This window comes from Bombyx mandarina, chromosome 21 (genome assembly GCF_030267445.1).
Source record: "Bombyx mandarina strain Sakado chromosome 21, ASM3026744v2".
Taxonomy (NCBI): Eukaryota; Metazoa; Arthropoda; class Insecta; order Lepidoptera; family Bombycidae; genus Bombyx; species Bombyx mandarina.
Window position 1 is genome coordinate 9,336,663 of NC_143227.1, and position 27,401 is coordinate 9,364,063.

At 36.7% G+C, this 27,401-nt stretch overlaps 2 protein-coding genes across 43 annotated transcripts in view; one reads left to right on the top strand and one right to left on the bottom strand.

Annotated features, from left to right (window-relative positions):
- para (sodium voltage-gated channel paralytic) overlaps positions 1–27,401 on the top strand; it is an 84,342-nt gene that overhangs the window by 16,755 nt on the left and 40,186 nt on the right. The window lies entirely within an intron of this gene.
- On the bottom strand, positions 23,159–27,055 carry Cyp6b29 (cytochrome P450 Cyp6b29). The gene is made up of 2 exons (XM_028171932.2): positions 25,412–27,055; positions 23,159–23,813 (listed from the first exon to the last, which is right to left on the bottom strand). Exons 1-2 carry the CDS (start codon positions 26,763–26,765, stop codon positions 23,650–23,652), a joined length of 1,518 nt encoding a protein of 505 aa, XP_028027733.2. The 5' UTR covers positions 26,766–27,055; the 3' UTR covers positions 23,159–23,649.

Genomic DNA, 27,401 nt, shown 5'->3' on the forward strand with positions numbered 1-27,401 from the left:
TCGACAGAAGCAAAGGTCATACACACCTCTTCATTACTAATTCAGTTCTTGGAGCTATATCAGTATTCGGTGACCCGGAGGCTTTACTCTGAAAGGAAATAGATTCGTACAATTTGTTCAAGATCGAATTCTACGTACAATTTGTTCTATAGATATAGAAAAGATAATTTCCAGATAAATATTTTATTTTGTTCTCACAAAATAAATAAATTTCCATAGTTACAGCGTTATGTTTTACCATCCTTTCAGTATTTCTAGCAGTAACGACAAATGAAATGCATCTAGTTATACACAAGAATATCATTTACTTCAGAATTGACACAGATAATTTATTGGTTTATGTAATTACATCAAATATTCTTTGCGCATAAATGTTTGATTTTGAGTCTCCCATACATTTATATGGTTCATTTACAGCAAATTTACGTAACAGACAAAAAGTTGCTATTGTTGTAACCACCACAAACACATAATAAAACTTACTTCTGGTAAAATCTTAGTATTCGGCTTGATAGAAAACAAAAAAATACATTTTGGTTCTTAAAATGATACTTCTAAGTTTTATAGTTTAGGAGTTTTTTTTTTTTTTTAAATAAATAATTTTCTTTTGCCTCTGGTGAACATTTTTCATTTTGTGGGTTATAGCAGGTTTGCTTTTTGCCGTCGATATATAAAAGGCGAGTTCAATAAAATTCGAATGAGGACCAGTTTTCAATGGAACAGTTGCGTTCATACAAAAAAAAAATGAAACATTTTCCGTTTGTGTTTAAATATTTATTTCGAATAGAAATCGTGTAAAATCGACTTATTATAAAACAGATTTTTGTAAAACACCTTAAAATTATACGGAACACGTATAGTTTTGTAGTCCAATACATAGGTAGTTGACGCGATGCCGTCATGAAAACTAGGTCGTTCCGGAGCTGCACAGGAGTGCCGCACACAGGGTTGGCTATTTCTAAAAAAAATGCCCCATTTTTTATAGTTAACATTTTTAGTTTTAACTTTTAACTATCAAATTTCTAATATCCTGTATGCGTTTTTGTCACAAGCATTTTCTTCATTGGAATTTGAATAAACACCATCATTACCTTATGACAGTAGGTAAATGTATTTTTTATATAAAATAACACATAATTATCTACAGGTACGTTTACATAACCTGAATGCTATGTGGCAGCCCTGCGTCACACCTTACGACAGTTCAAAAGACTCATTGATTCAGCATGAGTTTCAACTCTTTTGATCTACTACATAATACTTTTTAGGTTCGATTATTTTTTTAAGAAGTTTTTAAGTGATTTGGTACGAGCCATCACACAGATTTTTTCCAATATAAATATTTTGGAAGTACGCGAACTTCGTGGTTGGAAGTCACTGACCCAATATTTTTTAATGTATCTCCCCTTTAAGTAACGAAATAAAATGAAACCAAACAATATTTTTAAGTGAATTTTGTTTGTTTCACACACACGAGCTCAGAGCTCATGAGACCCACCTGATGTTAAGTAAATACAGCAGCCCGTAGATATTCCAACGTAAATATCTCCACCCATTCTCAAATATTTAGATGAAGTCTCAAAACTTTTTTAAAGGTGAAATACTTGTTTGTAAGAAGTGGACACTGAACGATTGATTTTTGGACAGTTTCTTACGTAGCTTCTTTACAGTTGTAGTCATTGAAAATGTTCATGCCATTATACTTAAACAACTAAAAAGAACAATAAAATAATGGTATTTATGTTTTTTTTGTGTAAAATTACTTTATTACAATTCGGTACAATATACTACCAAAGATATATATATTATATAGTCTCAATTAAATTGTAAAATGACTATCCCACTTTTCAAACCAGAACGTACAAAGCTTTGAGGCTAGTATAGGCAGGATGGTGAACCTACCCGTGTTTGATTACTACATACTACTACTACCAGTGAATTCTAAAGTTCTAACCTGCCGATGTTTCGCGGTGCGATTTAATACAATATGAACGTCGGTTTCTCGGTAACTTAATGAAATATGCAGATTTCTTGGAGTCTTTTAATGAATAACAAATTACCGTGGATTAATAAGTCTGGTTAGGACGGATCGCGTGGTTCTCACCGTGCCGAGGGATCGATTTCCAGGCGCCGACCCGGTCACCGGACACGGCTGTGTGACCCTTATACCTGGTCGATTATATGTACATAGTTCAACAAAGCTGTTTGTGTAAAAGAAACATTACCAGTAATACAATCTATTGCATTGCAAACTTTACAATGACTTATCAATGTAATACCAAATGAAATTATTTAAACACACACACACACACACACACACACACACAGAGAGAGAGAGAGAGAGAGAGAGAGATTTAATTCTTTTGATTTACTTTTTCTCTACTCACTCATAAAAGATTGCATTGCTATTAAGCAACTCTATTTCGAAATAACCATGAACTAAAAATAGCATCGGTTCATATCCAAGGTAAGGCCTTCTTAATTTTTTAAATTGCTGAACATGGGTAGACAAGCTCGAGGTTCACTCGGTCTTCGGCGGTTACTAAAACACATTAATAACAATGTGAATGTCACTTTTGAAACTACAATGTTGTACCTCACATTGCGTATTGCGTATTCAAGGACCACTGAATAATACTCTAGAAAGGAACAAGAAATATTAACTTGGTTTCGACCTAACGCCTTATATAACTGAAAAATGTTTCTTTGCTCTGACCTCACGGTGGTGAAACTCCAATAATACTGTAACAAATTTACGAATCGCAAAATTTGAAAGGTTCCGTTTATTTAGAATTTCAAAATTAAACATACATGCCACAGAATTATTAACCTTTAGTGCAATCACAATTACAATAGCATAAACAAAGAAATCAAATTCGAATTAAAGTACTTATAGAAAATATTTTAAACAAAGAAACAGTTAGGTAAGATTGCTGCAACCCAAGCCTGAGGCGTCAAATCGATAGGTGCGAGTTGATTAATCCCTAATTGAATTGGACTAAAAATATTGTTCAAATAACATAAACTAAAATTTAATTATCACATAAAATTATATACTGGGGGTAGGACCTCTTGTGAGTCCGCGCGGTTAGGTACCACCGCCCTGCCTATTTCTGCCGTGAAGCAGTAATGCGTTTCGGTTTGAAGGGTGGGGCAGCCGTTGTAACTATACTGAGATCTTAGAACTTATATCTAAAGGTGGGTGGCGCATTTACGTTGTGCATGTCCATGGGCTCCGGTAACCACTTAACACCAGGTGGGCTGTGAGCTCGTCCACCCATCTAAGCAATAAAATATATATATACAAAAGTTATTAGCGTTAATTTTCACTAAAACTATTTTACGGTTTAATCTCGTTTATTATTAAATAATTATAAAATATGTAGGAGTATTATTTACGTTATTACGAAAACTTTACAGTTTTAGTGACCACGAATAAGCGTCAGAATAAACCGTAAAAGTAATTTTAATTATGACTCGCGAAAACTGAAAAGAACACTAATCTTGAACTTTGTAAATCTATACTAATATATAAATCTAGAGTGATTTTAAGGCATGTTCCGTTATAACTACTGAGCCGTGCATCCGATTGACTTGAAACTTGGTATCCATGTAGAAAAGAAATGTTCTTAATGGATAGGCTAATATTTACATGAGTGTTGAACTCCCTACATCAGTTGCGGGGGCGTTAATTATGAGAATTGTTGTGGGGGTGGAAAATAATAATGTTAATTTTAAATGCCCAGCGAAGCGGACGGGTACAGCTAGTATAATAATACTAAAGCAAAAAAAAACAACATTAAAAACTAATAAACCTGTTCGAATCGATTTGGTTCAATTATTCCCGAGTAAAGTACATATTAATCGGAAGAACATAAACTGAACGGGGACAAACTTGGATCCAGCTCGATTTTCTCCATTATTTAACATCTGCCTCATTATCATTTAAAGGCGACCCAATAAGCGGTTGATCAGGCTTACAACGTTTTCCGCGACAGGGGGCGACTCTTAATGTATTCTGTGCTTGTTCGCCCAAGGATCTCAACTTTTTTGTAGCAGACGTACTATTTCTACTTATATTTTTTTTTGTATTTGTCTGGAATGTTAAATTAGGTATTCGTCTTTATTGTTCTATCCAGGTGACAGTTTTAGTGTCTTGCCTTTGTATACTGTATTTTACTATATTAAATACCGTAATATATACTCTACAAACTATATTATATATACCTAGTCAGGTCATAAGTATTGTCACATAGTAAAAACTTTTCTTTTAGAATGCTGGCTACAAAAAAGTTTATTGAATTCAAATTTCGAATTGTTCATGAAAATAAAAATATATACTTTTAGAATTTTACTCATTTTTAAATATGAAGTGGACGCTTAAAGAAGACCGTGTTGCAGTTATTGCGTTGCATCGTTGCGGTTACGCCCCAATTAAAATTTTTAACATACTGAAAAATTTGAATATAACCAAAAGATTCGTTTATCGTACCATCAAACGATACAATGAAGACTCTAGTGTAGATGACAGGTCAAAAAGTGGTCGCCCTCGGTCTGTTAGGACTCCAGCAGTGATAAAAGCTGTGAAGGCGCGAATTCAAAGAAATCCCAAACGTAAGCAGAAACTGTTGGCCCTTCAGATGGGGTTAAGCAGAACCACGGTGAAAAGGGTGTTAAATGAAGACTTAGGGCATCGGGCATATCGAAGAAAAACAGGACATCGTTTGAATGCTCGTCTAATGGACCTGAGACTGAAGAGATGCCGCGCTTTGTTGAAGCGATACGCGGGAAAAAATATCGGGAAATTCTTTTTTCGGATGAAAAAATTTTTACCGTAGAAGAGAGCTACAACAAACAAAATGATAAGGTGTACGCACACAGTAGTGAAGAAACGAGCAACCGTATTCCGCGTGTCCAACGAGGTCATTTTCCATCCTTGCTCATGGTATGGTTGGGAGTTTCTTATTGGGGCTTAATAGAGGTACATTTTTATGAGAAAGGTGTAAAAACGAATGCAGTTGTGTATCAAAATACAGTCCTGACGAACCTTGTGGAACCTGTTTCTCATACCATGTTCAATAACAGGCACTGGGTATTCCAACAAGATTCGGCGCCAGCTCATAGAGCGAAGAGCACACAAGACTGGCTGGCGGCGCGTGAAATTGACTTCATCCGGCACGAAGACTGGCCCTCCTCCAGTCCAGATTTGAATCCGTTAGATTACAAGATATGGCAACACTTGAAGGAAAAGGCGTCCTCAAAGCCTCATCCCAATTTGGAGTCACTCAAGACATCCTTGATTAAGGCAGCCGCCGATATTGACATGGACCTCGTTCGTGCTGCGATAGACGACTGGCCGCGCAGATTGAAGGCCTGTATTCAAAATCACGGAGGTCTTTTTGAATAAACTTTAGTGTCATAAGAATCTATGTTTTTTTAAGTTCATTTTGGTATATGAATGGTTACATAATGAATAAACTTGTTTCAATTATTTTACATTAAACATGTGACAGAATTTATGACCTAACTAGGTACTAGTATAATACTATGTATATACTATGTCGGTACGGCGTATATAATAGTTTTATATTATTATCAATACGATTATGCTTGAAAGAATAGTTTCAAAGGCTATCTGAACTATCTATCTATCTATCTGACAGATTGTAAATATAATTTTTGAGACATTGATCTGTAACAATTTGCTTTCGCCTATACCACATAAAATATCAATATAATAACACTATATTTATATTACAAATTTGATTTTCTTTAATAACATCATGACGAGCTGACGCGCTTAGGGTGGTTTATAAAAGAAGAAAAGGCATATAGAAATTGAGAGTGTTTGATCTGAGAAATTTAATAAGTATCGCAATATATTTCACAGATTAAAACTTGTTTGCTATATGTCTGGGTTTTTATTTACGTGTATAATATATTTAAATGTATATAAGAATTTATATCAATCTCTTTCTTACTCCTATAGTACAGGCAATGTTTATTTATTTTATACTTATTGTACACAAAAAGAAAATACAATAAAAACAGATTTAAAGAATGTCTAAATACTATGTACAAAGGCGAGCTTAACTCATTCATGAGTTTTCTTCCAGCAAACCATTATCAGAGAGAAATACGATGTATAAGAGGGGAATAGTGTACAATATAAGAGCTATTAAAGCATGATTTTTAAACTAAGCATTAAAAAAAATTATCTAATATTAAATGAAAAATATATATAAATAAAAATACATAAAACAATAACTTAAATACGATTAAAGTGACAGGAAATGTTTCTTCATTTGACTCTTAAAAACTTCTAGAGAGGAACTAGCACGAATAGGTTGAGGGAGAGAATTCCATAATCGCACTGCTTGTATTGTGAAAGAGCCACTATAGCGACTAGAGCTGTGTATGGGGGTTTTTAAAAGAAGAGAAGTAGCTTGTCGACTAACTTTGCCGTCAGGAATCAGATATTCAAAGCGTTCACGGAGATAGATAGGGGCATCAGGATTGTGAAGAATAGAATAGAGAATAGAATAGAGGCAATAATAGTTTTAGCCCTGTTTGACTTGGCTCTGTTTATTTATTTTACAAGAGTAATTTATAAACGTAATGAAAATACCACTTACATTATTAGTCCACGTTGAATAAAATGTAGCGACTGAGCTTCGTGGCACTACGATTTTTTCCGCTAAATTTGATTAGGGCCTATAAATACCAAGTACAATAGACGGAAATCGATACGGGTACAGTTGTACGTGCTTCCATACTCTTTTGTTGCTCGTTATATACGCTCCCTGTGAAAGCCTGACCCAGTTCACGGGATGTCCAAGATCTATATCTCCTAGACAGACAGACAGGCAGCAGTCATCATTGTTGTTCGTATTTCAAGTCGCATCCGTGTTATTTTAGTGATGGGAAAACTGTGTAGTATATATCATCAACATCAGTTTTATTGATAATTAAAATGTAACTAGTGATCCCGCAGTAGTCGAAATTCGATTATAATTAATTGATATTATAAGTTTGAACATTATTTAGGATCTATTGTCAAAGATTCTATAATTACAGATTTCGATTACATTATAGACAAATAAACATGATAAACAATACCTATTAACCTATTCTCAATTTGACCACAGACTCGAAGCAATAACAAAGTTTGACAATAAACAAAGAGTATATATTATGTGTGTGTATGTCAAATCACGGTAGTCTATGTAATGTTTTTTTTATTGATTTAATGTATTATTAATGCATAATTTTAAAAAAATATTAGCCTTCTGCACTCCTTCTCTATATTCTATTAAGTGTGGGAAATTTCATACTTCTCCGTCCGCGCAATTTTCGTAAAAAGTAGCACAAAGTTTTTGCTTCACGTATTAATATATAGATTATAAATCATTATCGATTCTACGCCAAACAACATCCATATAGCTCGTTGAAGGCATTAACACTGATTTATGAATACATTGAGTTAGTGATTCAGAAATATGTTATATTTTGTTTGTAGTAAAATACTATTTCATATCGAGAATAATGTACGTACCAGAGAAAGTTACACTCTGAGTATTGGCCGTGTTACCTGACATCGAGTCGCCCCTAACTACATTTATTTACGAGCTGATTTCACAAACCTTCACGGATGACGTCATTGAAGGGGCCTGAAACCTTTATTCTTGTTTGTTAACGAAACCTGCCAACCCTAGCGTGTAATGAATGATTCGTTTTTCGAATACTGAAAGTCATTTATTTATATAATTTTTATTGTGATTTTACAATTAATTAATCAGACCGGTAATAGATTTCAACCTTTGTTTCTTCGGAGTTTCTAAAGATAAATATCATTAGCGTTGGTCGCACGTGCTTTTATTCAAGTTTATTACGTTATATCACTTTTATTGGAACGAAGTGTACTGATTCTTCCTTTCGTTGGAGTTTTTTAAGATAAATATGATTGGCGATGGTGGCGCGTGTCTTTATTCACATTTATTACTTTATGTCACGTTTCATTGAAACGAAGGGCACTGAATCGTGGATCGGTTTTAAAGTACTCTTACTAAGTTACTTACTGGTGGTAGGACCTTTTGTGAGTCCGCGCGGGCCGTTGCCGTCCGATGCCGTGAAGCAGTAATGCGTTTCGGTTTGAAGGGTGGGGCAGCCGTTGTAACTATACTTGAGACCTTAGAACTTATCTCAAGGTCGGTGGCGCATTTATGATGTAGATGTCTATGGGCTCCAGTAACCACTTAACACCGGGTGGGCTGAGAGCTCGCCCACCGATCTAAGCAATAAAATTTTTTTAAGAAGGATAGGTATTTAGTAATAATTGGTCTATAGTTCACGTTTCAATTCAAACGATCAATACTTATTTCTAAATGTGACTCCCTCGTAGGCGTAGACGCTACGGGTGTTATTGTAGAATTCCATTTAGTTATTACTGTTGAAATTGTGTTTGTCGAAGTAATAAGACATCATCTTACCAATTATATTTGTATTGTGAATTCTGTGTTAATTACGATCAAAGTATAAATTATGTTAATCTACTACAAATCATTAAAAAACATCGGTAAAGGCTGTATGAGATGGGAACCCAAAATTTCATGCGAATAAAAGAAACATAAGCTTTTATTAAAACTATCATGTCTCAATCACATACGGTATAAAATACTGTTAAAAGGTATATTTTCACTAACTGACTTCCAAAATTGTTGAAGACTATGAAAATAAAATATTTATCTAGCACATGGTTCTTCAATTTTACACTGTCATGTTGTAACAATCAAAATAATACGCGAACAAAAATAGATGTTTTTATTTTATTGCTAAAGTATGTAGGGTTAAAAAGAAATAAAACATATTGGTTTTTTTTTCTCTTTTAAGCTGACGTGAAATGAGTTGATTATTATAAATGAGTTTATTAACTTTCTGAAGTTGAACTTGTAATTTGTGTACTATTAGGATTTAATATCGACTGATCCGTAACAAGGAAGTCTTCCGAAACGTCACAAATAATAGATATAAAATTGATCCGTAGATATAAACGATCAAGATCATCATATCGACGCCTGAAAGGCAAACATGACTAAGCGACAATAACTGCTTTGTACATAAATGATAGGCAATAACCATATTCGGTGCGTAAAAAAATTTATTTCTAGGTTTGTTAAAATCATTTCAATCCTACAGCTAAATTCTTTAAAATAGATTTTTTTTCAGGTATTTCTCGTGTATATTTTAAATTAATTTCAACTTTAAATTAGTCTACTGTAAAGTTCACGAATTGTCGCTTAGTCACGTTTGCCTTTCAAGCGTCGATATACAACTGTTAACGCAGTAAAAATTTTCATTACACAAAACTCATCAGACCCGCAAAAAAAGAAATATGGAAAAGTACTAATACTGAGCATAGATAATACACCTAATAAGAGTTCGTGTCAATTTAGGAGCTTACGCAACTAGTACATAACACATATAACAGCACTTAACATAATTAGAAGATGTTAATTAAAGCGCCAAAAAGCTGGATGACACTTTCTAAACATTTTGTGACCTTTTTTATTTACCTTGTAGGCAGACGAGCATACGGCTGATGGTGAGTGGTTACGATCGCCCATGGACTTCAGCAATGCCAACTAAACTTTATCAACTAAACCAATAATATATTATTAGCGTTAATTTTACTAGACAAAGAAGGAACATGGGTGAGGAGAGCCGATGACCGGGCTCAGAGACGTGGAAGGGCGTATGTCCAGCCGTAGACAATGGTTGATGACAGGACAGTGGGCTGATGATAATGAGGGAAAAACAATCCCATCGGCAACGAAAATAATATTTACCTTCCATTAAAACCTGAAACATAATTTTCTTTTTTATTGCACAGACGGGACGACGATCTCACGATACAACCGGTGTTTGAGTGTTCACCAGAGTCCATTGACCTCAGAACGCGAATCCCTACACCCGCTTCGAGACGCGAGCTCTAAGTTTCAATTGTATAATATACTGGTTCGCGGCAGAAATGTACTGGTTGATAGTATTTACCCGTGCGGGCTCACAAGACAGTCTGTCGTCAGTAAACGACATTAGGTATTTAATTTATTACGATAAAATAATTTCGCATTCTGAACTGTTCTAATTCGGTTGCATGTTAGTGATAAGGGAAATGTCTTGGCAAATGCTATGTTCGTGTTGAGCGATGCACCCACCGGTGTTCGAATCTCAGGTGGGTACCAATTTTTCTAATGAAATACGTACTCAACAAATGTTCACGATTGACTTCCACGGTGAAGGAATAACATCGTGTAATTAAAATGAAACCCGCAAAATTATAATTTGCGTAATTACTGGTGGTAGGACCTCCTGTGAGTCCACGCGGGTGGGTACCACCGCCCTGCCTATTTCTGCCGAGAAGCAGTAATGCGTTTCGGTTTGAAGGGTGGGGCAGCCGTTGTAACTATACTGAGAATTAGAACTTATATCTCTAGGTGGGTGGCGCATTTTCGTTGTGGATGTATATGGGCTCCAGTAACCACTTAACACCAGGTGGGCTGTGAGCTCGTCCAACCATCTAAGCAATAAATATAAATAAAAAAGATGTGTGGTGTCGTGGAACACCGGATAGAACCGAAGTTCCTTATAAATAAAAATATTAATTTTAAGTTCTATTCGAGGTATAAAGAAAATAAAACTGGAGGTTTCGCAACAACCCACGGTCATTCGGTAACGTGCGAACTTATTGTGGTACACTTCTTTCACGGTTGTTCGCATAAGAGTAAGTGTATTGTGCAAACGAACGCTCTAAGATCGTGGTCAATGAATGATAAAAAAATATGTTATTTTTTGTACGTTATTACAAAGTTAAGTCGTACACTGTGTGCATTACTAATAAAAATCTTACGTTACGGACGCTTTTTCCCGGTTAGGGTACCCCTCCGCATCGTCTCATAAGGAACTTCGTTCCAAAAAGTATATACTAATACGAATTAGTGTGTGCTTTGACCAAATTGCGGATAAGTAGTTGGCGCAGCGGTTGTCAGTCGGTTCGCGCGGCCGCTGTATTGATCACTGCGGCACCGAGTTTGTTCACCCGCAAGGCCCAGACATATACAGCAACGGAATTCACTCTTCAATCTAGATTCAATGTAGATAAGTTGTGGCAGTTTCCTTCTTGTCTGCGATACATAAAACGCATAGAACAAGCGAATATCTTCACTCTTAAAAGTTGAACAGTTAGAGCTCTGTGTTCTGTGCTTTGTCAATCTGTTGTTTTCTTTGTGAAGTGAAAAAACGAATACAGAATTACATCTTTAAGTTAATGAAATGTTTATATTTCAGTACCCACTTAACACCGGTGTTGGCTGCGGTCCGTTCACACATCTAAGTAATAAATAATATATACAAGTTCACACTAGATGTATGGATGTACCAAAAGATAAAGATAAGGGTAGGTACCACCACTCTGTCTATTTCTGCCGCGAAGCGAAGCGAAATAGACAGAAGCAGTAATGCGTTTATTATAATTAATATAGTTAATCAATAGTTTTATTCCAATAAATTATTTATTGGAATAAAACAATACTGGACAAATAATATGCCGATAGTACTTTAGAAATCATTTATATTGATTTAAGTTATTCGTATCGTAAATTCGAATAACTTGACTTTCCTACAATACGTACCTACATATTCATACATCGAAGTTAATAAAAGTATATAATGGCTTTGAAGATTCCAACCGTGGGAAGTAGGTCGGCTGTCACTAGACGTCTTCCCTATCACGGAATTCCCTTTTCGCTGTGACTGGCTGGGAAAACCGAAAGCTTTTCGTGAAATGCAGCGGAAATTAAAATCCACAAAAAATCTCATAGGCCGGTAAATTATTTCAAAAGACTTTTTGTTTACCGTTCCATTTTGTAGCGTTGCTGAACTTTATATGGTTTGATTCTGGATTGAAGAATTTCTCTCTCTCTCTCTGTGTGTCTTCCTAGCTATGCATCCCGCATGACTTTGGGGTCATCTTTCCTTATTATTTTCCCCTACTTCGCACATGTTTCCACTTTATCGTAGGTCTTCCTCTAGGTCCCTGGCCTAGTGATTGAACTACAGCACTCAAAATCTGACGTAGTGTGGTGACTTTCTTTTTACGTGACATTAAGAATTTGTGATAACGTATTTCATCATCAGAAACTATTAGGAATTTACTAACAAATTTACAATGGTAACCTGAAAACTAGATTACAATTTATGTGTTTTTACATAGATTAGGGCTTTTTAATTTTAATCATTTATGAAGACCAACATAATATTAAATTTATTACGACAGCTTCGCCCAAGGATTGCTGTCAGTAAGCATGAAATATTGTTCAAAAGCCTATCGGAATTATATCACAGCGACCCAAAATCGATCACCGAATACACCTAATGTGAAGACATAAGTACCCAAAGCTTACGTTACAGTTTCAAATTGTATAAAAAAATGGAAAAACCTTTATAATTCCGAGTACTACACATTTGCTATATTGCTTATGCTGTGGCTTTTTGCTATTAATTCCCATATACGACATCAGGCACACGATAATTATAATTGGGATTACGACCTCATGTCGGAAATTTCCTTTTTTTTCTGTCTTCATAGACACTTTCAACATCAGAATTAAATGGATAGCTTAGGCCTCACAATTCTGTGGAACCCAAATTAATTTAATACGTTTCTAGAATTTTATATTTGTCACAAAATTTCAGCCCCTAAAACGATCGCCTCCAGTTTTTCTGCGACATTGTATTCTTTGTTCAAGGTGTTTTGAAAAACGCTTTTAGCAGTTGTCATTCAACTGGCGTTGCCTCTGGCATTGCCGATGTCGGTGATCACTTAGGGGATCTGCCGGCTGCCGACCCATACCCTCACTGGCAATCAAAAAACATACAATACAAAGCGTCACCATTGAAATTTCATCTCAAGACTAGTGTACACAAATACGAATGTCAGTTTGTACTGTATTGAATGCGTACAAGGAAAAGGATTTACCTTTATAGGTTAGGCCTTACCGACGCCGCAACGTCCCTTTCCTTGTGAAGCTCACAACCTTGACCTCGATAGTGAAGACAACCGATAAAGTATTAGGTTACACGGGATAGCAACAAAAAATTATTGTTATTGCTTAGATGGGAGAATAAGCTTACGGCCCATCTGGTGTTAAGTGATTACCGGCCATAGATAACTTAAAGGCCGCAACCCACTTTGAGGCATGAGTTCGATGTCTCAATTTAACAGTCCCAACAGCCCCATTCAAACCGAAGCGTATTATTGTTTTAAAGCAGAAATTAAGTGGTGGTACCTACTAGTGCGAGCTCCAAACCACGCCCTACAACCAGTAATTACGCAAAGTATAATAAAGAATATTTATCAAATCTTATAAATATTGGTAAAATCATGATTGAACAACACCATCTGAGTTGAATATTTTATTCCCTTATTATCTAAATATTTTGAAGACGTTAAAAATAATGTAAGTTAAATGTATTATGTACTACTTTCATTTTCAGTGTACTGGTGGTAGGACCTCTTGTGAGTCCGTACGGGCAGGTACCACCACTCCGCCTATTTCTGCCGTGAAGCAGTAATGCGTTTCGGTTTGAAGGGTGGGGCAGCCGTTGCAACTATACTGAGACCTTAGAACTTATATCTCAAGGTCGGTGGTGCATTTATGATGTAGATGTCTATGGGCTCCAATAACCACTTAGCAGGTGGGCTGTGAGCTCGTCCACCCATCTAAGCAATAAAAATAAACTTCCTAAATAGTACTATTTTCATCATACTATATTCTTACTATTAACGTTAAAATGAAATTGTCTCAGCCTTCAAATGTGAATAAATGTTTTTTTTAATTAGTATTGCGTATATAAGTAAGAAATAAATAAGGTCAACCTCAACCTGGCGTCAAGTCATTACCAGAGGTTATCTATCGACATCACAACGTGAATGTCGTTGAAGTCCCAAATGTTATTATACTGCAAACAAACAAACCGCATAATTGTTCCACACCAAAAATAAATCCAATAAATCAAATAAATCATCCCCGTATTTAATAAGCAATTGTAAAATTAACATAATGATTGAGATTTTAAACCATTTTACGACTTATCATAATAATCAAGGAAATCAAAATACGCGGCGGTCTTGTTTAATTTCTGTCTTTGTTATGAAATAAAAGGCGTATTCTAAAATGCTCTGTAGAAAAGCTTTGCCTCGCAGACTATGGCTTTTCAGGGAAATTGTGACGGGAGAAAACTCAGATCTGTCAGCACCGAACGATCCTCTATAGAACTGATACGGAACAAAAGAGACCGAGCCCATTCATAAATAATGTTTACGTAGTTTCCAAACTATGAAAATATGCCTAAATAGCAAACCTACTGGTGGTATTGACGTCTTGTAAGCCCACACGGCTAAGTACCACCACTCTACCTATTTCTGCCGTGAAGCAATAATGCGTTTCAGTTTAAAGCAGGTGGGGCAGCCGTTGTAACTGTACTTGAGATCTTAGAACTTATATCTCAAGGCGGGTGGCGCATTTACGTTGTAGTTGTCTATGGGCTCCAGTAACCACTTAACACCAGGTGGGCTGTGAGCTCGTCTACTCATCTAAGCAATAAAAAAAAAACTCATGTCTGGAGGTGAGTTGCGAATTATGTAGACTACAGCCGTAGCGTTTAAAAAAAACCAAAATTCTATGAACTTATTTATTATAGAAATATAATTATAACAATTAATTAAACTAAGATGCTATTGAGTGGACTTGGACGATGTCAGTACCGAAGTGGCGCCAGCGGGCCCCGGCCCGGGCGGCATAGCGACGCTGCAGTGTCAGCACTTGACGCCAGTCGCGTATTTTTCCATGAACATGGAATGAGGTTGCTGCGTCGACAATTTGTAGTCACGTACGCCACTGGTTGCTAATTGCGAAATCGCGAATTAGCAAAATGCATGTAACTAGGGTACGTAACACCTCCCCCCTTAGCTCGGCAACTATTTGATAATCTTGAGGGCAAATGTTGCCGGAATTCGGTCCTTCTTCTGGGGTTCTTCTGGACTCTCGTACGGGTGAAATTTTGAGGTTTCTTCGCGTGGCTTCTTTTCCAGGGTTATGTTGCAAGACTTGTGCCGATGAACAGCGATTACAACAGCTAGGACAATTGCGCCGCAGAGTGCTCCGTAAAAAGGTATTGTCGTATGAAAGAGTGCTTGGTTCGTGACGTCACTTTGTTCCAGGTCCACAGGATGTTGTTGGATTATATCATCTTGGATTTGGTGTATTTTCTCCAGGTTCAAGGAGGTGAGCTTGATATGAGGTCTAATGGGTCCTGTGATTTTTGCATCCTTCGGGATTTCAGTTATTTTCAGAGGCTGTCCGTTGATCTGATCATTATTGTTTGCTAGTGTTAGTCGTCCGGTTCGCAGCTTACAATTTTGCGGAATGGTAACGAGATAACTTCCTTGAAGCGTACTGTACTCCAGGCGTTGACAATGAAGTTCAATCTTCGTGGTCTCGGGGAAAATAAGGACGTAATGCTTATCGTCTAGTTGTTCCATGGCTTCTTTAGTGAAAGAAACAGAGGTTGGCTGGCATGAAGTGTTCATGGCTTGATTGTAGATAAGATCGTGGATGCAATCAGGGTCATCTCTTGGCTGGTGATTTATATTTTCCTCGCAGAGGTAGTACCTGTTGTACTTCGGGCATTCAGCCTCTATGTACATGAACGCTTTCTTATTTGTTGCGATGAAAGGATAAGGAGGGACGAAAGTTAATTGATGCTTATTAGGGGCAATGGTTAATTTATATAGTTCGAATTCATCCGGAGAAATTACAGGAAATTTAAAGACAATAACTATTTTCTTTCCTACATAATAATAGCCTGGTTTTATAATATTATAATATTCTCTTAAATCTACGTTTAAAATACGGTTTTCCGTATATAATTTTCTTAACCTATCTGTCATATTACTTAACGTATCTATGCTTATCATACTATGGTGTGTGCTTGATGCACGGATAAAACTTAAGATATTTTCAATCCTACATAATTCGTTATATAAATCCTCAATATTTTCACTAATGATAGCTAGTAACTGGGCAAATTTAGCATATTTAAGCAGATTACTATCGGCATATATTTTACTGTCTAATAACCAGCTTAAGGTAACATTAATTTTTTCCTGATTCTTTGCGATTTCGGAAAGTAGCTGTGTATGTTCGGTCATCCATGCTTTGTTCAGACTAATATATTGGTTAAGCTCGGATGATAGCTGATTATCATTATTTTGCAAAATTTTAATAGCTTTACTGTAAAGTTCGGCATCTGACTGGTCTAGGTTACCTGTAATGCTTTTAACAATTGAACCTAAGCCATCAATGAGACCTCTTTTTACACGATTGGGTTTGAGGCTGTTAATTTTAGAATTGATTTTAGTGATTTTGCTAGTTAGGTAGTTTATTTGCAGTTCATAAAGGAGATAAGTGTGTTCGTCTAGTTGGTCTTTAAAATATTTTAGTTGAGTTTGTACTGAGTCGAGTCTGTTGTCTACATCAGCTAATTCTATATATTGTAAAAAGGAATGATAGTGGGATACGAGTCTAGTCTGTCCGAGTTTAAAAGGTAAAAGTCCAGGTCCGTTCTCGAGGGTCTCAAGTTTTATCTCGTGTGCGGTCGTCAGATGTCGGGTCAGGAGGTTCAGTAGAATCCTGTAACAATTGGAAGTCTTTATGTGCACGTTTAAGTCGAGATTTAGCAATAGGGCCTCGTTTTTTCGATGTGTAGATATGAATTGGTAGGTCTGCTAGCACTCTATCTTGAGTGTACCTCGGGGCTGTTTTTTGTCGGGCTGCTATCGGGTTTTTAATGAAAACTTGTTGGTTAGGCTGGTACGTCGCTTCTGGTTCGCGGTTCTTATTTCTATTTTCAATGAGCGATGTACGGTTAGCAAGTGAGGTTTCATTTATGAGTTCATAAACTGTAGTCATTTGAGCTTTATGTGATTCCATGTACTGCTGCAGTAAATGGGCTGTTATGTCAATGTCGAGAGGGTCTCTAGGGTCAAAGTGTCCCGTTATGATGTCAAAAGGGCGACATTTGGTGAAACTATGGACTGAACTGTTGTAAGCTAATATTGCATAAGGCATTAAGTTTATTACAGGTTCATTTTTATGTTGTAAGCGGAGTATGCGAAGGTGTTCTAGCAAAGTTGAATGGAATCTCTCTACATTGCCATTGTCATTAGGTGTATGTGCTAGGGTTTTATGATGATTTATTTTGTGAAGTCGTATGAATTCGGAAAACAATTGGTTTGTGAATTCTGTCCCATTATCAGTTACTATCGTTAAAGGTAGACCATGATGCGTGCAGAACTGCAATAGACCCTGTAATACGCTAATTGCTGTGCCGTCCCTCAACAGGTAAGCCTGTCCGTACTTAGAGAATACGTCAATAAATGTCAGGTATTTTTCGGATTGGGCGGTGAACAAGTCCATATGAACTATTTCGAAGGGTTTCTTCGGGGGTGGTACTATGCTAAACTGCTGTTTAATGGGTGCGCGATCGTATTTAGCTTGTCCGCATATAGTACATTCGTTTATGAATTTTGTAATTTGATCTTTCATTTTCGGCCAGTAATATTTTCGCGAAAGAGCTAAATAGCACTCGTTTATTCCGCGGTGGTTAGTTTTTCCATCGTGATAGTGGCTTATTATTTCTTGTTGCCGAAGGTACTCCTTCACATTTTCTAATTCGACCTTTGTGAGTAGGAGGTTCATTGCCGAATTTCTGAACGTGTCTTGAATTATAGGTATAATGTCGTACATGCTTATTGTTGGATTAATAAGGAGGCCAGTTTTTACTTTAGGATTAACGAATTCTTTAATGGCGTTTATGATGTCTTCTCTTAAGTTTGATTGAGAAACTTGTATAGATATGCGAGTGTGCGTTTCAAATGGCTTACTGACAACGGGTCGTTTTTTGATGTCTCCGACCACTGTTATGCATATTTGCTTATAGAATTTATTCAATGGTTCGTCGGTTATGGGGACCTCTAATATGGGGTTTTCATTACTGGTATGAGCTGTGGCGGTGGTTGAACCAGTGACTGAGGGTGGTTTTTCTGAAGGGTTCGCTATCATGGAACTTACATCTTCGTTATGTATCTCTACTCGCGAGAGGGCGTCGGCGTTTGTATTAATTTTGCCCTTTTTATAGACGATGGTGTAGTCATACTCGCTAAGTTTAAGTCGCCACCTGGTCAAACGTGAGTTAGGCTCTTTAAGGTTCATAATCCACTGTAGTGGTTTATGGTCCGTTATTATTTTAAATTTTCGGCCAAATAAATATGGTCTAAAGTATTTGGTGGCCCACACGATTGCGAGTAATTCTTTCTCAATTGTACTGTAATTCATCTCGCTTTCATTTAAGGTACGCGAGGCGTAACATACAGGTCTATCGGAGCCTATGGGGCCCTGTGACAATATAGCTCCTAAAGCCACATTTGATGCGTCAGTTGTTAAAATAAATTCTTTTGTAAAATCAGGGTACTGTAATATTGGGTCGTTAGTCAAAAGTTGCTTACACTTTTCGTAACAGTCTATGTAGTCTTTACTAAGGGTTATAGTCCGTCCTTTCTTTAAGCACTGTGTGAATGGTTTCGTTATTTTAGCAAAGTCGGGTATAAATTTTCGATAATATCCTATAAGTCCGAGGAATTGCTTAATTTGTTTTGTGGTTTTTGGTATCGGGTACTTTTGTATGGTGGCAATTTTGTCGGGATTAGGTTTAATTCCTTCGTTGCTAATTATATGACCTAAGTAGGCTGTTTCTAATTTTAAAAATTCTGATTTGTCCATCTGTATTTTGAAGTTGGACTCACGAAGTCTCTGAAACACTTTTTCGAGGTTAACAAGATGTTCCTGTAAAGATGTGCTAAAAACGATGATGTCATCAAGATATACTAGGCATATAACGTTTTGAAGACCTTTCAAGACGTTATCCATAACTCTTTGAAATGTAGCCGGAGAATTTTTTAATCCCATCGGCATTCTTAGAAATTCAAAATGTCCGTGCTCTACATTGAACGCAGTTTTTGGGATGTCTTCAGGGTTCGTCTCCACTTGGTAGAATCCGCTTGCCAGGTCCAGGGTTGTGAAATACTGGCACTTACCTAATTTATCTAGAACGTCGGATATGTTTGGTATCGGATATTTGTCGTCGATAGTTTTTTCATTTAGCTTACGGAAGTCTACTACTAATCTCCATTTTTGATTTCCAGATGCATCTGCCTTTTTAGGCACGACCCAGATAGGCGAGCTCCATGCTGACTCAGAGGGTCTTATTATATTTTGTTGCAGCATCTTAGAAATTTGGTCTCTAACCTCCTCCCGGTGGACAAAAGGATAGCGATAGCTTTTTGTATAGATCGGAATTTCATCGGTCGTCCTAATGTGGTGTTTTATTTTATTAGTAAAGGTGAGCGGTTCACCCTCAAGATAGAATACGTCAGCGTACTGCGAGCAGAGGTTAATTAAATTCATTTTTTCCTCCTCATTAAGGTGATCGGTGCGTAATCGCGATAAGACCTGATCAACGCGACTACGACTTTGTTCGGTACGGCTGCACTCGATATTAAACGTTAACGCTTCTATGGGGCGGTCCATTGAAAATATCATGTCGTTATGCGATGTGTTTTCGACTTCAATTATACCACGGTTTTTAACGACTGTCGTGATGCATTCGTTCACCACACAGTTGTTCAGATATTGCTGCGGGATATAGACTTCGCCGTCAGATGAATTTATTGGTATTCTAACTAGTTTACTAGAGTTAGCCGGTACGATGTCTTCGTACAGGTTGACGTTGCGAGAATTGAACATTTCAATAGGGTTGGTAGAATTGTCTGTAATCAGTAAGTTGTCTTTAAGGTCGATTCTAGATTTCCATTTAGTCAGTAAGTCTAAACCAATAAGTCCGTCAAAAAAGTTGTGGAAATCGTAGACAAACAGTTTAATAGGTCCCGCGTCGTTAAGTTCTGAAAAAGCTGGTATAGTGATAGAAAAGTCGTTTCTAGTTGTAGCGTGGACGTTCGTTACTTCGAAGGGGTCATATTTAAGAGGTATATTTGAGTAGTATTTTTCCACCGCTTTCGGGCTTAAAAAAGATTGATTTGCGCCCGTGTCGATTAATATGTTTAGAGGTGGATTTTTAATTTTTAGGTACGGTAACTGGCGTTGAGTTTGTAAATTTAATTCTATTTTAACAGTTTTAATGGGGGGCTCACGGGAAAATCCTGATCTGAATGACTAGTAGAGGGTTGCGCTTCGGCTCCTATACTACTTATTTCGTTAACTTTATTTCCGTTTGGTGGGCAGTCATTTATTGTAGGGTCGTAATAGTCGTATATTTCATAGTTATTATAGTCCGCGTCATAGTTAGTGTAATCTATGTAACAGTTAGGGTCATAGTCGTGGGTATAGTAGTCATTGTCGGGGTAGTAATAACCGTTATTATCGTAGCATTCGTTAATGTTCATCTCTCTTGTTTTAAAATAATTTGTTGAAGGTGGGTTACCTGACTTACTCCAATCATGACCTGTGAGTGGAAGTTGTTTTGCCACGTAGTGACTAATACCACTCATAGGTTGCGGTCCCTGGTTCCGCTGAGGTAGCCTAAATACGTTGCTACGGGGGTTGTAGTTTGGTGGGTGCGATGCGAACATTTGCTGCGTGCGTGATGGCATATTAGGCATGCGCTGAGGGGCGTTAAATTTGAAAGCAGGTTTCCAGTGGTTATTAGGTCCTGGTGGTGGCTGTCGCTCCCAGCTCGGTCCTGGGTTCGGTCCGAATGAAAGCGGTTTCGGCATTGCTACCGGAAACATAGGTGGTATCTTTACAGGTGGTGTCGGTGTAGGCTGAATAGGGTTGCGCCGTTCAGAGGTGAACCCGTTTCGCTGCTGTAGATACATTATGTTAAGTTCTTCCTGTACAAATTCCAGAGCCTTTTCAATGGAGGTCGGTCTCATGCAGCGTATGCGAGATCCCAAGGGTTCCTTGAGGCCTCGAACAAATGCTTGCATTGTTAGCTTTTTATACAAGTCGCGTTTTGCCTCGATGGTTGTGGCAATACTTTCGTGTAAAGTTACGTATGTCATGAGAGTGCTGAATAGGGTCTGGCATTTGTCGTAAAACTCCTGGGGGCTACTGTTTCCCTGTGTTAGTAAGGAGAGGTCATTGTATAAAGCGGTCTCATCTCTTTGATCTGAAAAATTATTAATAAGGGCAGTACGGATACCTAACCAGTTCTCTGGTATGCCATTTGAATTTATGGTCCTGGCGGCAGGACCAGTTATTTTATTTAATATACCGTTTATTAGGCTGAGGTTATTTAATTCGTTGCCAGGATCTGTTCTTATATACTGTGTGACGATTTGGTCACAAATTCTGATAAACCTAGTCAGTATGTTCGGATTGCCGTCGAACTCTGGCACTGGGCGAAGGGCCTTGTAGATTTGGTCCGGGTCTACGGCCATTTCTAATCTATAACTTACGTTAATATCTAAATTTCTATTTAAATCGACGTCTCTCTGTCTACTACTAATCTGCCTTGAGGAGACAGATTTTTCACCGTAATTCTTCGGATGAAAAATTTTGGATTTGGATTGACAAGGAGGCAACACAAAAAGAAGGTTCAAGTACTTACATACGATATATCATTTTGGTCTTCTCGCGTATCGATTTCCAGATACTACGCCGGCCGTGTCTTCACGATTCAGGTATTCGATAAGGGCTTGATAGCACGAGCAGCGACTATACGGAGTCGGCAGAATCAACGATTTTTGGTGTTCTTTACCGCGCCGCGCACTGCTTCGAATATCCTACCGACTGCGCCAATTATGTAGACTACAGCCGTAGCGTTTAAAAAAAACCAAAATTCTATGAACTTATTTATTATAGAAATATAATTATAACAATTAATTAAACTAAGATGCTATTGAGTGGACTTGGACGATGTCAGTACCGAAGTGGCGCCAGCGGGCCCCGGCCCGGGCGGCATAGCGACGCTGCAGTGTCAGCACTTGACGCCAGTCGCGTATTTTTCCATGAACATGGAATGAGGTTGCTGCGTCGACAATTTGTAGTCACGTACGCCACTGGTTGCTAATTGCGAAATCGCGAATTAGCAAAATGCATGTAACTAGGGTACGTAACATGCGCCATTTATTTATTTATTTTTTTATTTTTTTATTTATATTTATATTTTTATTTATATTTACGTCTTTCTTTTACCCCGTTGCTACCAGTCAGAATTATTGTTTTATCATCGTTACTTATTGTGCGTGCCCAACTCACTGAGTTTCTCGCCAGATCTTCTAAATGGGTCGCGATTAAGAAGATGGTAGATCCGGCGAAGCGCTGCTCTTGCTGAAGTCAGTTTTAGAAATTCTCTCAGGTTGAGCCCGTGAGCTCACTTACCGGCCCGCGCATAGTTGGAATGGCTCCTTATTCTACCAAAGATTAGGTAGCAAAAGTTAATCGGACGATTTGAAGTCGACAGAAAAATTAAAGATTTCGTTACATACTAACAAACTCACCTAAATATATCGTTAGTGTAATGTACTTCTTACAGACAACGTGAATCGGGAATTACCGCACTAGCCTACCCCGGGTCACGATTAAATGAAATTAGAATAACGGAATCCTTGATGCGAATTTAACTGTACTGTAAATGTACTGTATCAAAATGTACAAATGCTTTACTATTTTTAACTATCTGTACAAAATATTTTACACTGAAAAAGTACTTGATGATATTTCGATGATCCAATCACAGCCCTATACATCTTGTTTAGTGTTTCTTACTCTTTCTCTCTTTATCTCAATTCAAGTCCTATTTATATTATGTTCGAGTTCATATTTCGTAAAGCAGCTATGAGGCCACAAACTGAAAAGTTCGAGCCTCAAAGTTATAATAACTTTAATATGTCTTTCGAACAGATTAAAATAAAACGCTAATGAAACCAAATGACTCGATTCGCTAAATGATTTCGTACATTTTTTGTTATTATACTAATGATAATTATATTATCAGATGGTATTTTTTAAATAAACGTAACAAGTTTCTCGGTATTTACAAATGCTAATTTATTTACATATTCAATTGGATATTAATACAAATAATACTTAAACAAATAATTTAAAGTGTCAGTTGAATTAATGTAGGGAATATTTGCCGATAAAACTAATAATCGAGCTTCGACAGAAAATAAATATTTATCAAGATTATCTTGTCAGAATACTTTGTGGCTTGTTTTCATTTTTAAGTTTAAAAAAAAAAAAAAAACTTTATATTCAATTAAAATAATCCATCCGAACAGACAAGTAAAATAAAGCAACTTCGTGCTTATATCTCCGTTTTTTTATTCTGTCATCAAATTTTAAGTTGAATTGTGTTCAAAGAAGTCTCTTTCATCTCGAGACAATTCTAAAATTCTTGCTAATTTGGCATTTGATGGAAATAAAATGAAGTATCAGAAACAATCTAATGCTTAATAAGATGTTTGGGTTTGCAAAAGTGGTTGGAAACCATAACGTTGCATTTTTTTCCTTTTCATCGCCTTACAATTTTCAAAGGAATGCCACCCTTTGGGCCAAGAAGTAGCCTTGCAGGATCTATATCCAAATTTCTAGGCGTATTCTTTGCTAGTTCAAAACGAAATTTTGAGAACATTTTCACCATACACACTCTGCTTTGAATTTTCGCAAACCGCATCCCTGAAATAATAAACAATTTATTAACACTTTATACATTTCTTTATTAGAATAATAAGTAATAAGTTACAAAAACGATTTACATAAATAGTCGCAGCTAGAATACAAAAAAGTAGTTATAAAAATTTGAGAATCAAAGAATCAAGTTATAAATGAAGTGTCAATATAAAAATTGAGGCTTCGTTCATTGATGAGTAGTTTAACACATGTTTTCCGACAGCAGCTTCGCTAACCTAGACTAAACTTTATATCGCGTGGCCAGAGACCTGTTCTGACCAGTGCATTTTCTTTCCCTTTCTACTGTTGATGTGTTCAAATGAGAAGATGGGGTTAAGTGGTTTCCAGAGACCATAGACATTATAACGTGAATACCGCTACCCACCTTGAAACTTAGCATCTATAACTCAGTTAAGGCCACGACGACTTCCAAGCTTCGACTTTTTTCCCAAGGATCAAACTATTTCGATACCAAATTTACGTTAAAATCGGATCAATGATTTGAGAGTAAAGACGCATTGAGCTTATGACAGACACGATTACTTTTGTATTTATAATATTAGCATGGATTTTAATTTCTAACCAAATCAATCAAAAGTACGTTTCACTATTATTATGTTAAATTAAATCCAAAACTGCGTATATCGACCACACCAAGACTAAATCTATAACTTTGGCCTTGACGTTGAATGTGATTTTCCAAGTGAGTTCATAGATAAAAATAACTATATAGTAGTACATTTAACGTTTTATACAAATATAAAAAGTTGTTCAAGTTTTTTAAATTGTGCTCGTCCAGTGATCAAATTTCGACCGTAATCAGTAACGCCGCAAGAATTAAAATCATTTTACATATTACATTCTTATGTATTATATTGACGAAAAAAACTTCCATTTATTGATCTACTAGAAAAAAGATAATCGGATGAAAAGCATACAGGAGAAAAGTACTGTTTTGTCTTTACCGATTTATATAAATTAAGTATTTGTAATAGAACTTTTGACACCAATATGCACATATGTAATTGTTCTAAACAAATAAACAGTCGTATTATACAAAAGACGTCACGTCACATTTACTTTGAACGTGTGTTTATACAGAAACAATCCAAATATCTCTGGGAACCTTGAATTCTTACTGTATTATGAACAGTTTTTTAGGGCGTTAAATGGTTCTACAAAAACTGGTACTGCCTAGACCTGTCACGCAGCATACAAACGTACGCTATTTATTGTGGACGGTGGCATTAACGTTATATAAGTAACATTGACTCCTGGTGCGGTAAATTGTGACCACATACACGGGTAGGTACCACCAGATATGAAGTGGTTACCGAAGCTCCTAGTTCCTCCTATACCATTAATACCGGACTATCTTGAGACATGGGTTAAAGTACTTTAAGCTCCTGCTGAATAATCTTCAAGTATATAACTTGTTTAACAAATACCAACTTGTATCAGGTGTATCAGCATAAAAATTTCATTTAAACAAAACTCATCAAATGTAGTAGTTTGGCATAAAGCGCGAAAGATATTAGAATTACACTATGAACAAAATTCGCAACAAAATCACAACTGAATGAAAATATTAACAGACCACTTACCAATGCAATTACGTGGACCAGTGCCGAACGGTATGTGAGCACAAGGATGCCTCGCGCTGATATTAGCTGGAGAAAATCTCTCAGGGTCAAATTTACTTGGATTGGGATAATACTTCTCGTCGTGATGTATCCCTAAGGGCGAGAATAAAACTGTTGTTCCTTTCTCAATAACTATGTCCGTATCAGGTATCTTATAATCTATCTTTGCATTTCTTTGCAGAGGTTCCACTATCGAGTACATACGCAAGGTCTCATTAAATGCTTTTTCGAAATACGTTAAATTCTGAAGCATCTCGTAGGTGACTTCCCCTTTGGATTCTTTTAGACCTTGATCAATTTCAGCTATAACTTTATCTTGAAGGTCAGGATTTAAAGCCAACTGATATAGCATGAAGGTCATTGTAGTGGCACTGGTTTCATATCCTGCTATATAGAACACAAAGGCTTGAGCCTCTATTAATTCATCCGTCAATTCAATACTGTATTCCTTGTCTTCCGAGTTTCTCTTTGTTGCTTGGATATCACCCAATTGTCTCAGACCCAAAATGAGATCCATAAAGTCATTCCGGTCTGTGGGCTTACCGTTCCTTTGCTCGATAATAGTTTTGACTACATCTTTGAAGAACCTAGACACAAATCCCGGAAACAATGTACTGTTCAACTTTTTCAAAACACCCGGATACATCATGTCCAATTCAAAAGCAAAGTTTGCAGTTAGTGACAGCCTGTCGATTTCTTCTAATGTTTTCAGTTGATCTTTGTTTGGATCCGTCGTGTCGATATCTAAACCAAAAGCACAAGCCGCAATAGTGGCCATCGTGTATTTCTGGACAAGCGTATGAATATCCTGCTCCGGTTGGTGGTCGCATAACATTTCGACGTGTTCTATATACTTGTTGGCGCGCTCAATCATAAGATGAAGCATATTCTTTAATTTTCCTGAAGTGAAGAGTGGCGTGAATCGATTACGAAGTACACGCCAAGTGTCCCCATCTGCATGAAAAAGATTAGCGCCCAAACCACTTTTGCTTAGTTCAACTCCTCGATCGACAAACACATCGAAATCTTTAATCATTATATTTTTGATGACATCCAGGTCCCGTATCAACAAACAGGGTGTTGTCATGCGGTAGATTCCAACGACCTTCTCATTTGGAAAGTTTTCGTATAATTCTTTGAACACGATACCAATGTTCTTCTTCCGCAGTGCCGATTCCATTAAGTTCCCGAAAAGCGGTACGGGTTTGGGCCCGGGGACATTTCGTTTCTTCCAATAGTTGAAATGTCTTGTGAAATAAAGATAGAGAAGAAGCGGTAAAACTACGGAGGCTAACAAAATATAGATAATTGCCATCACATCGATCAACTCTGTACGCAAATACACACACTAAATGATATAATCGTTGAGGCACCCGTTTATATATGATATAAACCGCGATTTTTTTATCTACAATTCGCTTTGACGGAATCTTTTATTAGACGCTATTTACATGTATCAGTATTTAAAATAGAACATAATATGTTGACTATTATAATTTATGAATTTTGCACTCGAGAAGTTTATGTTAAGTTTTAGAAACAAAAGTATACTATGTGTGATTTGTTTAAAACTAATCTATATCTAAAAATGAATTGCTGTTCGTTAGTCTCGCTAAAACTCGAGAACGGCTAGACCGATTTGGCTAATTTTGGTCTTGAATTAATTGTGGAAGTCCAGAGAAGGTTTAAAATATACCTAAATAAGTATGAAAATGCTCGGAATTAAATAAAAATAACTATTTTCTTTTTCCTTTGATGTGTCCCTCGTCGGACGGATTCCTTTTGTTTGTTTTATGTTTATTTTATAAAAAAGTTTAGATCTTTTATTTATCGATTGAGGCATTACGAAGTCTGCCGGGTCAGCTAGTATCTAATATTTAAGCAATACTTATAATTTTATATTTACGATTTTCAACGCTATATGTAAAGTTTGTTTGTTAAGATTAAATTT

What these genes read in the sequence shown, in the direction of transcription:
- Cyp6b29 (XM_028171932.2), bottom strand. Translation starts at nt 26,765, where the DNA reads ATGGCAATTATCTATATTTTGTTAGCCTCCGTAGTTTTACCGCTTCTT. An exon ending in TGGTCCACGTAATTGCATTG is followed by an intron (nt 23,814 to 25,411) that starts GTAAGTGGTCTG and finishes TTATTATTTCAG; the next exon opens with GGATGCGGTTTGCGAAAATT.